Source organism: Myotis lucifugus, unplaced genomic scaffold, assembly GCF_000147115.1.
Source record: "Myotis lucifugus unplaced genomic scaffold, Myoluc2.0 scaffold_5, whole genome shotgun sequence".
NCBI classification, from domain to species: domain Eukaryota; kingdom Metazoa; phylum Chordata; class Mammalia; order Chiroptera; family Vespertilionidae; genus Myotis; species Myotis lucifugus.
Genome location: NW_005871053.1, coordinates 4,873,004 through 4,885,709, shown reverse-complemented (window position 1 = coordinate 4,885,709; position 12,706 = coordinate 4,873,004). Strand labels below are relative to the sequence as shown.

The 12,706-nt window shown below is 38.9% G+C and overlaps 1 protein-coding gene across 1 annotated transcript in view; it reads right to left on the bottom strand.

Moving 5' to 3' along the window:
- The window catches only part of TTN (titin), a 278,603-nt gene that overhangs the window by 254,504 nt on the left and 11,393 nt on the right, over positions 1-12,706 (bottom strand). Inside the window, 9 exon segments of the mRNA XM_023743428.1 lie at positions 1,745-1,867; positions 1,969-2,262; positions 5,605-5,742; positions 6,170-6,307; positions 6,908-7,045; positions 8,458-8,583; positions 10,056-10,193; positions 10,883-11,035; positions 11,388-11,688. Coding sequence (XP_023599196.1) covers positions 1,745-1,867; positions 1,969-2,262; positions 5,605-5,742; positions 6,170-6,307; positions 6,908-7,045; positions 8,458-8,583; positions 10,056-10,193; positions 10,883-11,035; positions 11,388-11,688 — 1,549 coding nt within the window.

The following is a 12,706-nucleotide window of genomic DNA, read 5'->3' as shown; positions in this document are numbered from 1 at the left end:
AAAATAAAGTCACTTAACTGTCATCCAAGTCATCATTTAGAAGTGCGTTGCCACTAGGATTTCTGTTGTGAGTCTCAGTCTATTTTTTTTTTGGTCCATTTTTTTTAATGTTCCCATTATCACTTTAGAATGAGTGAAAAGTCAGACATAAGCCAGTTATAAAGCTCACTGTCATTCCTGCCACTTTGTGAAATATATTGAAAATATCTTTCTTAAAGAGTTGTACTAAGAACTCCCTATTTTACATTCTTATCATAAAGGAACTGAGGGTCTTCTAAAGCTCAGTCAAGAATTTTCACTCAATCATCCCAATGCTGCATTTGAAAATACCACAGTGAGCTATTCAAAGTCAAGAAATTATTAAAATACTTGGTAAATTCCTAAGAACTACTTTACAATAGCACATTGATGTTTCAGCCACAAATCTATTTGAAAGGTGAAAATGTAGACAATCAGAGAAGTAATTTAAGGCTTCCTTACTGTTTTTATTCTGTTGCTCTCTGTGATTATTCGATTTCAATAGTAATTTGGGACTATCCCAAATATAGGTATCAAATGTACCTTACAATTCTTTGAAAGCATACAGGCTTTGGATTCTATGTCTTGGATGTGTACAATAAGAACAAGAGTTTACAAATGTTGAGGGTTAGTATGTGCTGTCCCCTTGTGAAGGGTTTTCCATGTATTAAGTTGCCCCGATGACAGAGCGTAGAAGGGGCAGAGCCAGGACACTAAATTCAAGGCTGTTTGACTCCACAATCCAATCCAACCACCACACAATTCCACCTCTTCATATTGTTATACTGAGGATACAACTATATGATTTCTCAATATCTGTCTTTAGTATTTATATACATTCTCAGTTAAGTTACTCTGAAATGTCTCATAACATAAGGAAAAGTAAATGGTATAATTACAGAATGTGAAACAAAGAGAAGCCTGCATGAATTTTTGTCTCTTCAGAGTGGTGAGATAACCACCTGCTACTCCAGGCTCACCCTGCAGGGCAAGTGTCAGAGACCAAACCTTAGGGGCTCTGAGTCCACTCTTAATGCAAATGGACACTAACAAAAAGAGGCCACATTGGCCTATACCAGTGGTCGGCAAACTCTTTAGTCAACAGAGCCAATATCAACAGTACAACGATTGAAATTTCTTTTGAGAGCCAAATTTTTTAAACTTAAACTATATAGGTAGGTACATTGTTATTAACTTAATTAGGGTCCTCCTAAGCTGGCCTTTGCTAAAAACGTCCTCAATCTATTGAGGTATGTTCGCTGAGGTCGACCCCTTCCAACTCTCCCATCCACACTCGTCTTGAATACTTGTTTCAGATAGACGAGTGTGGATGGGAGAGTTGGAAGGGGTCAACCTCAGCGAATGTACCTCAAACCAATGTAGCTCCCCCGCGCTGCGTATCCCGCGGCCGCCTGCGCCGTCTCTCCTGTTGCCCGCCCGCCCGACACCCCCCACTTCTTCTAACGCCACTTCTTCAAAATAGACTCGCCCAGGCCGAAAACCGACTACTGCGCATGGGCCACGAAGTTTCAATCGCACTGTACGTGCGCGTCCGCACGTGGTATTTTGTGGAAGAGCCACACTCAAGGGGCCAAAGAGCCGCATGTGGCTTTCAAGCCATGGTTTGCCGACCACTGGCCTATACCAAAGATAACTTTATATCACACATTAGATGCTTAGTTCCTTTGAGCCAAACATTTCTTCCTCATGCTTGTTAACTTCTTACCTCATATCCATGTTCTGTTTTAGGAACAGAAATCTTTGAAACGGTAAAGTGAGGGCTTGCGGTGCGGGGGCGTTTATCCACATGGACTAATCTTTCAGTTGTTACATCTGTAGTTTGCTTGATCTGCAGTGAAATGAAACTCAGTGATAGCACTGTTCGCCAGATGATCACAGAGGTGACACTTGCTTTCCCACGGTATTAAAAAGCAGCAAGTTCAGACTCACCTGTGATGATATATGCATTCCCATTTGATCAGTAGTTGTGATATGAGTCTCAGAAGGAGCTTGGATCACTCTAGGCTTGACTGCTTTAGAGACAACCTGGGGTTCTGAGGCTGGACGCTGGGGTTGCTCAGCTATCTTTGTGGCAGAAACATGCTCCTTATAGCCATACTCTAATGTAGTCTGCTGAGCATACGATTCTTCAAGATGCCCAGGCTCTCTGGGCTCTCTGACACGGGCCTGGTCGACTGCAGCAACAACTGTTGCTACAGCTTCTGCCCTTTTCCCAGCGTCCACCTGGAAACAAGGTTTCCACAATTAATACACAGTCATGTCAAAGTCAGGCTGGGCCTTCTCCTAGGAGAGCAGATGAATGCCTAACGGCATGATAGTCAGAGGGCACCCATGTTATATGGCTATGTTAATGTCTCTAGAAATATAACTCATAAATGCACTTAAGAACTTAGTATTCACTGGTTATTATAATGTATGGACATCTAGTTAGATATACTCTGTATACAACTGCTTATTTAGACTGGACATTACATCACACACAACATAGGACAACACAACATGTACATACAATAGTAAGAAGATTTTGAGTTTGTCAAGCATTATGTCTGAGGCAGTCAATTAGCCCTTGAGAAATCAGAACTTTGGGGCAGGTTATCTTCATTGATTCTTTTTGTTATCTTCTCAACCATTTAGTCTTGTGTTGTTGACACAATGACAGTGATGACAAAAGTGTACTCCAATGCCACCCAGAGAAATCAGTTGCCGCAAAGTTGTACAGTGCATGCAGATCTGAGATAACATGAAAGCTCACGAACACACAGAAAAGCACATTAATTTACTTATGATTCTGCAGAGATGAGAATTTTTTAATCTATAAGAAAATATCTCTCTTAAAACACACAAACGAAGATATTGTGATAAACATAAAAAAGTGTTATATTTGTATTCAAGAGAACAAATTTTCCTATAGAAGTTCAATTTACTTTCATTATTTCTGGGAATTAACAGGAAGAAGGAAACAAATGATGTTTTCTCATTTCGATGAATTTGATTAACATAAATGGGAACAGTTTGCAAAGGAGTTTCTCTTTTTTAAAAAGATTTTTGTATTGATTTTTAAAAAGAGAGCAAGAGAGAGGGAGAGAAAAACATCAATGTGATAGCGAAACATGGATCAGCTGCCTCTTGCATGCCCCCTACTGGGGATCCAGCCTGGCAACCCAGGCAAGTGTTCTAACCAGGAATTGAACTGGCAACCTTTTGGTGTACGGGAAGATGCTCAACCAACTAAGCCACACCGGCCAGGACGGGGGTTTTTCTTTTAAAGATGGATTCTATACAATACTTGGAAAAAGCATATTGTAAAAATCACATTGCCATGTCCATCAGTGCTCTTTCAAAGTAATGCTGGAATATTTTATTCATGGCCAGTTTTCTTTTCTACTGCTGTGAATAGAATCTGGATTGCATCTGAAATGTTTTCCAAGTATGCTACCTGTATGACTGTTAAAATTGTTATCTGAGCCATTTAAGATAAAAATGAGGGTTTTTTTTTTAGATGGAATTGAGCTGTTTGTGATCTAGTGCTTCCTTCTAGGAAGATACACTCTAATTAACCTGCCTTGAAGAATTACAAATACCATCTTCAATCTAGATTGCATTTTAGAAGAAACTGTAAAATATATGTGAGATTTAGGTGAAGTTTGTTCATCTGCTTATTTCTTTTTTCTTTGAACCGTATAGGCCATTAGTTGACCTTAATTTTGCAGATGTTTGAAATGTTAACATCTTCAACAGATAATAGATAATGTTTATATTATCTTATATCTATAACTTTGCTCGTAGAGTGATTGCATTTACATTATATCTCATTTGAACCTTTCAACCAATCTACAAAGTGATCAGGTTGCATTTTAGTTTTAAAAATGAGAAAATAGACTCAAAGAAATGATCTTTTGCCAACTGAAATATACAGATCTTGTTATAAAACTTACACACATATAAAAGGAATCTTAATTATAGTATGATATCTTAAATTAGGGAAGCACCTATGTATTTTTTTCTAGAGTTAATGTACACCAAGTCCTTGTACATATGCCATTGGTGGACAACTAAAAATGCATACTCTATGCTTGTAGCTGCTTTTGTTTCTTAGTGGATCCTAACATCACTCATTGAACCAAAGACCCCAAATCATACCAGTTAAATAGTGAGAATTAATTTAGGAGACACAAAGAGAAGTGTTATTTAATCTGGCTTTTCACAAATGGAAAGGTTAACTGTTCCACAGAGGAACTGCACTGGATCTCATCTCTAATGTTTTGTTAAATGGAACACCAGGACCACAATGACTCATGACAGATGAAAGGTTATAAGAGCTGATGATGAAATGGGATGAAACAATGCTTTTCACCTCCACAGCATCAGTTTTCATCTCTTCACGAAGATGTATTTGTTCTTGCTTAGTAGCAAATCCTTCTCTAGTCCTTGGCAATGTGTCTGGTTCAGTAGGTTTTGCAGTGGTAATAATTACTTTGGGTCTAGACACTTTTTCAGCTTCCATTATTAGCTATTTTTTAACAACAAAAGTAAGATAGTCAAATTTATGTGACTCAGAAATAACAAAAATTCAAATATCGTCACTCATGAAGTATGTTACCTATTGGAATTTCTATCATCTATGAGGATTCTGAAAGGCTGATATGGCATATAATATTAGTCTTGGATAAATGTTTAAAAAGCTAATTTTAAGTCATGTTTTAGGGAAAAAAAACACCCAAATATGTAGAGATAGAAAACAAAACTGAAGGAAATACAGACAGGACTCAACCATGATACTAAAGAAATTGAAAACCTTTAGTTGTTGATTTCTAAACACTGTATTAACAATAAAGAATAAAATTAGGTAACTAGCTCATGTGGGGTAAATGAGTCATGGGAAATAAGTTAATTCACAGAAATTTCATAGCTACAAATAACATTTTCATGGCTTATGTGCATTTATTCTGGTTGGATAATTTCTTCTCTAGATTTTAATATTACATCTTATTTAGCTTTAGTGGGAACTACTACAGCAGGCACTATCATTTTCTCAGCTTCTTTTCTCAGCTGATATTTACAGAGGGAAAAAATATAATGTTTCACATGAAGAAAACGGCGGTAATTTTCTGAAATAAGTCCACACTCTACAAAGTAATATACTGAATTTATGACCCCTTCAAAACATACATCTTCTTGACAGTCAGTAAGATTCATCATATATATATATATATATATATATATACACACACACACACACACACACACACGCGCATATATATATATGTGTGTATATATATATAGTTTTATGTTCATGGAGTATATTAAAATTAGCCTGCATGCAATTTCAATCATCAACTTCTGGAGAATTGCTAGATGTTAATAAAAAATGGAAAATAACAGTGAAGAGATCAGTGGGGAAATAATAATGTAGTAATATTAACAATAATAAATAATTCGGCTTTTTAGTTTCTAATAGTTTAATCATCTAAAAATAAATTAGGTTAATAGTGTCTCATACATAAGAAATTCTGAGATTTGATATTAATGTATTATAATAGGGGATTTCACACTTGGAATAGTCACCTTTCCATGAGTAACTTGGATTTGTTCTTGTCTAGTAGCCATTCCTTCTCTAGTTCTCAGTATTGTTTCTTGTTCTTTGGCTTTAGCAGTAGCAACTGCTATTGTAGACAAGGCGGTTTTCTCAGCTTCCTTTCTCATCTGATTATTACAGTAAAATCAAGGTTCAAATTGTACAGAAGTTCAGACACCCATGGTATGACCCGTCCACCCCTCCTAGTTATTCAGGGTTAAGAGAAGTTAGCTTTCACTTGACAATATTTGCACACATGGAGTGGGAATCACAAAATTTAGAAATATTAACTATAAAACACTCCAGATGACTCTATATATTGCTTCTTCATGCAAAGAATAGTGGTGAATAAAATGAATTGTAAATGTTACAGATAGATGAAAATCAAATGTGCAAATAAAATTAATGGTAAGCCATCACACAGTTACCATTTTGTTTTTAATTTGGGATCCAAAAAGGAAAATAAAGATTAATAATTCATATCACATCATAGTTATTATTTACTAGAAATCAGTCTAAAGATAAACCTTTCCCGTTTCAAATATCTATATTCACCTTTTCCTGAGTTATTTGAATTTGCTCTCTCTTGGTAGTGATGCCTTCTCTACTTCTTGACACTAAATCTTGTTCTTTGACTTTGGGTGTGGCAACTATAACTTTAGGTACCACTGTTTTCCTAGTTTCTTTCTTTATCTGGTCATATGATAAAAAAATGAGAAAATGGTCATTAAATTTCATACATCCTCTAATAATAGAAACTGAAGTCAAAACTGAGAAAGGAAGCAAAATTTCTTCCTAGTCAAGGACATTTTAATCATACTTAAATATATCATTTGAGGTGCTTTGATCATTCAAACTGCATCATTGGTAAAAATATTAACAACAAAAGAGTTCAGTCTAAAAGAAAAAATGTGATTAGCAACAAAAGAATAAGGGATTCATTTCTCTTTCTCACATTATTCTTATTATAATTTATGGAAAATTTCAGCAGACTCATCCATGAATAACACATACTTTTGCATGTTATCAACAAACGTGTAGTCTACTTCAATGGGAAGATATTAAAGTGAATTATAATATCATGTTAGTAACAATCCAAAGAAAGTGTGAAGGTTAGGAATGAAAAGTGGCAGTGAATGCTAGATAGATGGTATAGAGATTGTGAAGTTTTTCTACTTGAGTTATAAGACAACGACAAGGTGAAAAAGTGGTGATTACGATCCATGATGAAAATGCAGGTGGCTTGCAAAAGATGATACAAGAGTGAATTTAACACAGGCAGGAAGTCATCACCTTTTCATGAGTTACATGCATTTGATCTTGCTGTGTGGCAATTTCTTCTTGAGCTGCCAAAACTGTTTCTAGTTTTGTGGCCTTTGCAGTGGCAAGTACCACCATGGATGCAGCAGTTGTCTCAGCTGTCTGTCTTATCTGATTTTCAGAGTAAAATAAAGATTTGAGTTTCAAAAGGTGCTAAAGAAATGGCAAGATATCTTGCAACATTGGGGCAGAAAATATCACGTTTCCATTTCAAAGGTCCTCACTTGTATTTAACACTTGGAGTGGGGGAAACGAGTTAAGTCGGCTCGCGTGAATTGCGCGTACTCCGCAGGAGCCGTCTTTAACTCGGTTCATATAGATTTGCGGTGGAGTGCGGGAAACGTGTAAACTCGGGCCGATTGTAACTGCGTATTACCAAATATTTGTTTGTAATCCACCCTTTTGGTGGATGGAACAAAACCAAAAGACAGAGCCATCTTATATTTTGGCGGGAAATTCACCCCACACCGGAGTGTTAAAACACAGACTTTTGTTTTTCTGAGGAATAGGTTCCTTTATTTCCTACCTGCCCTCTAGCAAACTGTCCTGTTACTGAAAAGATCTGGTCTTTGAGAAGGGCTGACATGTTATGGACCGCAGTGAGCGGCCCATGGCAAATGCCTGGAAAACTACAGGCAGCTGAACCTGCCAGTCACCAGCATTGTGATGGCAATGGGGATTTCTGTGCCCTTGATATGCATTCAAAGTCTCTCAGGTTCTATAAGGAGAGAAAGCAATCCCACAGCTGATAGCCAGCCTTTTAAATATTAAAACACATTAAAAAGTTCTCAGCTGGACTTTTTTCAAAAAAGTAGTTCTGGGATCAGCAAAGAGCTTGAGATCAAGAAAGGTGAGCCCAGGCAATCCCCAGAACATGAAAGAATTCAAAGTAGATGCCTCTTTTCTGGCACTTTAAGATTTGATTTCACACGTGGGAGAGAAGTGCATCTTGGTGACACTGAGGTTGTTGCCACATGGTAGAATGACACAAAAGCAGAGACAAAATACTTGTAGGTCACTGGTAATCAGTCCACGATGAGAGCTCTTTCTTGAAGCAGCACTGGTCTTGATGTCCAGCATTTGCTCGCTTTCTTATGATATTCAGTTGGCTTGTTCATGACTGGTATATGTGTGTACAAGCATGTGTCCTACAACTATGAAGTTTTTGTGTTACAATCGAGGTGACTGAGGGATCAGGCTGTGCATGAAAAAAACTGAGTGTACAACTGGGTAACTGGTCTGGGGGTGATAGCTATCTTCTAAATATGCTCTAGAAATGCTATAGATGTGCCCCCAAATGTTCTAACAAATAATCTCCCCAAACAAGATCAATTGAGTGGAAAACTGTGCAATGGGAACAGAATTTCCATCATGAAAGAGTTTCAATACTAGACATAGAGAAATGACAAAAAGAAAATGCACGCAAAAGACGCCTTCTTTTAGAGGTTTTGGTTATAGAGTTCATGTAGTTGACTGAAATGTATTTGTCAATGAACTACAGGTATTTAGAAAATCATACTTACTGTTTCTTGAGTTATTTGTTCTTGTTTTGTAGTAATTTCTCCAGAAATTCTAGTTTCGTGTTCTTTGGCTGTTGTTGTGGAAATTACTACTTTTGGTACAAATGCTTTTTCAGTTTCTTTTCTTATCTGAAATCAATAATAAAAACAAAACCTTATTGTCTCCTGATCTCTAATGGAAGTGACATAATTTTTATTAAATATAACAAAATAGGAATTTGAAAAGAGAAGTGAAATCATTTTTCTGGAGATACTACTAAATTAAATAAATCATCTCATTTTCATTAATATGACCATACTCTTTTTCTGTCTGAACCATAGCTATACTGCTTAGAGAAAAAAAAAAGTTGGATTCAACACTGTTTGCTTTCTTTGAAAAGACTTCCAGTTTTTATAAATGGATACACGGCCATATTATTCCATGCTACTCCTTTCATCTAAAGATGATCTTAGAGCATAAGATAACAGAGTGAAGGCTTTACAAGTAATGTTGTGTGACCCTGTTATTTTTATATATGGGAAATCAAGTGTGAACAATTTACAATCTGCATTTGTACAATATTTTTGCCTTGAAAATTTTCCTAAATACTACAATGGTTTTAAATATCTAGATTTTTTTTTAAATTGAGACATTATGGGGAGAAAAGTTTTGCAAAATGTTTTCCAAATTCTTAATCCCCTCAAGGACGCCGTGTTGGCTCTGGATGCCGAAGGCGTGTGTATTGGGGTGGGGGTAAGGGACAGTTTTCCCCAATTGTCTCTTTGCCAGTCTCAGACATCATCACTAATATTCAGTATCTTGGGGTTAAAATAAACTTAAAAATTCATTTTCTCAAACCACCTAGCTGACAATTGGCTCCAAGGGCCAAAAGCCCTACCAGTTGGCCTTATCTAATCTGTCCCTGGATGCCTCCAATCATGGGCCTGTCTTTTTTACTTTTTTCTGGCCATTTGACCCATGAAGGCCATGCTGTTCATCTCACTTCAAATCCGCATTCAAATGTTCTCCTAAAGAGTAAGGGAGCAGATATTAACTTATTTCCAAAGTAATGTGTGTTCAGTGTTCTTTTCCACCTTTCCCTGTTCCTACTTTTCTTCTTCCTGGTTTCACCTCCCTCAGTCGCATATGTAGTTAGTGCAGTGGTTCTCAATCTTGGCTGCACATTAGAATCACCTGGGAATCTTTTTAAAATCCTGATTTCTGGGCCTCATCCTCTGGAAATTCTGTTTCTTTGTTACTAATGTTGTGGCCCCACCCCATAACAAAGAAACAGAATTTCTAGAGAATGAGGCCCAGAAATCAGGTTTTTAAAAAGATTCCCAGGTGATTCTAATGTGCAGCCAAGGTTGAGAACCACCGAGTTAGTGTATCCCCAAACCCCCTGTTCCTACTTCCAGTGTGAGTTCACAGAGATCCTTTTGTCTGCATGAGGGGAGCACTTGGTGACATACAGTACCCAGGAATACACAGATACAAGGGGATTTTATTAGTGTGATAACAACCAGGTTGCCCAAGAAATACCACCCTCCACAGTAGACATTATTATGTGTGTCGACACAGGTAATAACAACAATAATTTTACATCAAAAACCATTCTCACCTGTTCGTGAGTTACGTGCACCTGCTCTTGTTTTGTAGTAATTATTTCTCTGGTTCTTGATTTTAATTCTTGTTCCTTGGCTTTGTCGGCAGCCATTACTGCCTTAGTTACAGCAGACGTCTCTGCTTCCTTTCTCATCTGATTTCACAGGGGAGAGAAGGGGACATGCTCTCATACACCTTGTATAAAACGTTACAACAATAAATCAGGATCAAGAGATAAACGTCATGCAGGAGAGGATAAGGAGGAAAGCCAGTGCGATTTTAAACGATCGCAGAAAATCTATTCAAAAATGAGGTGGGAAATTATCCTGGATTTATAACACTTTTCAGCCATGAATCAAGTGTCACGTTTATTTTGAGGAAAGTAAAAGCAAAGGTCTTTGGGGGAAGCTTAGAGAAAAGGAATGTCTGCCCTGAAATAATGGCTTCCATGCCTGGCTCTTGGAGCATCTGGACTCCTGATTGACGGGCCTGGTCCCGCCGCACTGAATGGGCGCATCCCCACCTGCCTTGTTTAGCTGACATCCCAGGCCACGCTGTGCCCACCTTGCCCCACGAACACAGTGATACTTCGAATACCTGTCTGACCTCCGTGTTGACTTTCTGATAATTAACTCTTGACTGCCTACCTGCGTGACAAAGACCAGGTACTTGTGGGTTTTATATCTTGCACACCTTCGGTATCTCAGACAACCTTTTGCTAAGCAAGTCCTGAAAGTCGGGGCCATGTTGGGCTCACTGTTACCCTCAGAGAGAGTTGGGCATGGACGCATCCCGGATCTCTGCGAGCAAAGCCACGCCCAGTCTGGCCGGCCGCTCACTTACCTGATCTTGAGCAGGTGGGATGTGCATAGCAGTCGTGGTTGTCCTCTGAGCAGTCTGCTCTACAGCGCTGATACCTGGTTCTCGCACTCTGGCCATGTCAACCGCAGCAACGACAGTCGCAACAGCTGCACTTTTGTCAGTTTCTTGTTTCACCTGGATTGGAAGTGACCAAGCAATGTTACTTTTTAAAATGATATGCCCCGCAGAAAACACAAAAGTGTCCTGGAAACTGAGCTACCTAGAATAAAATACACGTGTGCGTAAGCACTTCTCATTGCCAAGAGAAACAGGATGTAGGTTGTTAAAAATCTGTTTTATGTCAACCTCACAGATGAGAGCCTTTGTCCCAATTAAAAACACCTTTACAAAGCAAGAGCCAGATTTGGTCTTCAGTTTCTATTTATTTTATGTTCCTATGCACGACCTACACAGACGGGACTTTCCTGGCGGGATTCTGGTTGGAGAAACGAAAACGCGAAAGGAAACAAGACGGCTCCCACGGTACCTCTTTAGCTGCAGCAGCAGCAGCCCCTGCCGCAGCTCCGCTGATGGTGGTCTGCTCCTGGACCCCGTATCTCCCCTCCCATCTCTCTTCTGTCCGGATCTGAGTAGCACTGGTCACCATCGTTTCTCTCATCTCAGACTCCGACGAGGCCACGTAGCCCTCTTGCTTCCACGGGGGAGGCACCTCGGGGCCTTGGCCCATGGCGGGTGTCTGAGTCTTACGCACGGGTGATGGGGACTTCACAGATCTGATGGGGGACGTGGAGATGGACGTGGAGATCCTCCCGGCTGGGGACACGGACCTGAGAACCAAGCGGCAGAAGTAAAACACCCAAGACAAGGAGTTCCGCTCTGGTCATTGTATTTGAATAATGGCAGGAAGATCTGGACATGTTTCATTTAATGCAGAGTTTAAAACTGTGTGCCTCCGTCATCTATTCCGAGGCAAATAATGTCCTTGAATGTAATCTGTCTTAAGTCTCCCCAAGCCTTACTCTTGCTGTAACTTGAGGACCAGACTTAATTCGAAGCTAAAGAGTTTTGTGCCCAGCTTCACTCTCTCACATTTTAAAATGTGACAACAGCAGAAGGTGCTTCCTTGAACTACAGCCAAAGAAAGGCCCTTCTGAATATCACACTCACAACTCTGTTTCTCAGTACTCCCGACTCTGGGGGCGGGGTGAGCAAACACAGTGCATGTTGAACAAAGAAAGGTTTCTGCAGTCAAATGCATTAATACACCTTATATAAAAAGTTACAATAACAAACCAGGATGAAGATGCAAACATCACCCAAGAGAGGATATCAAAGAAAGCTAGAGCGATTTTAAACTATAACAGAATGAGGTGGGAAATTACCCTGGATTTATAGTACTTCTCAGCCATCAATCAAGTGTCACATTTATTTTGAGCTAAGTAAAAGCAAAGGTGTTTCAGGGAAGCTAGGCTAAACAAGTTAGACCTTTTTTATTCCCCGGTGGCACTTCCCACAGCCTGCACCATGCCCTTATGCCTTGTAAATCTTCTGCAGGAGGTGCTTTTTCAGAACTTTTTGGGGTGTAGGCTGTGTGATGCGCTTTGGAAATTGCTGCTCTAGTCAAAGTGTGTGGTTTGCTCTTTTAAATTGTCTCTGTATTTGCTGCCCTCAGCCTCATTGTATTGTGCTCTGGACTTCTTTTAAATATCCTTGTAGTTACGGTGGCAACTGGCTAATTTGAAACCCAAGGATTCTATGATTTTTCTTTTATTAGATTGATAAAGTGGCTTCTTCCAAAATAGTTTGCATTGCTTTTTGTGTGTGTCCAAAGTGCAATAGCATTCG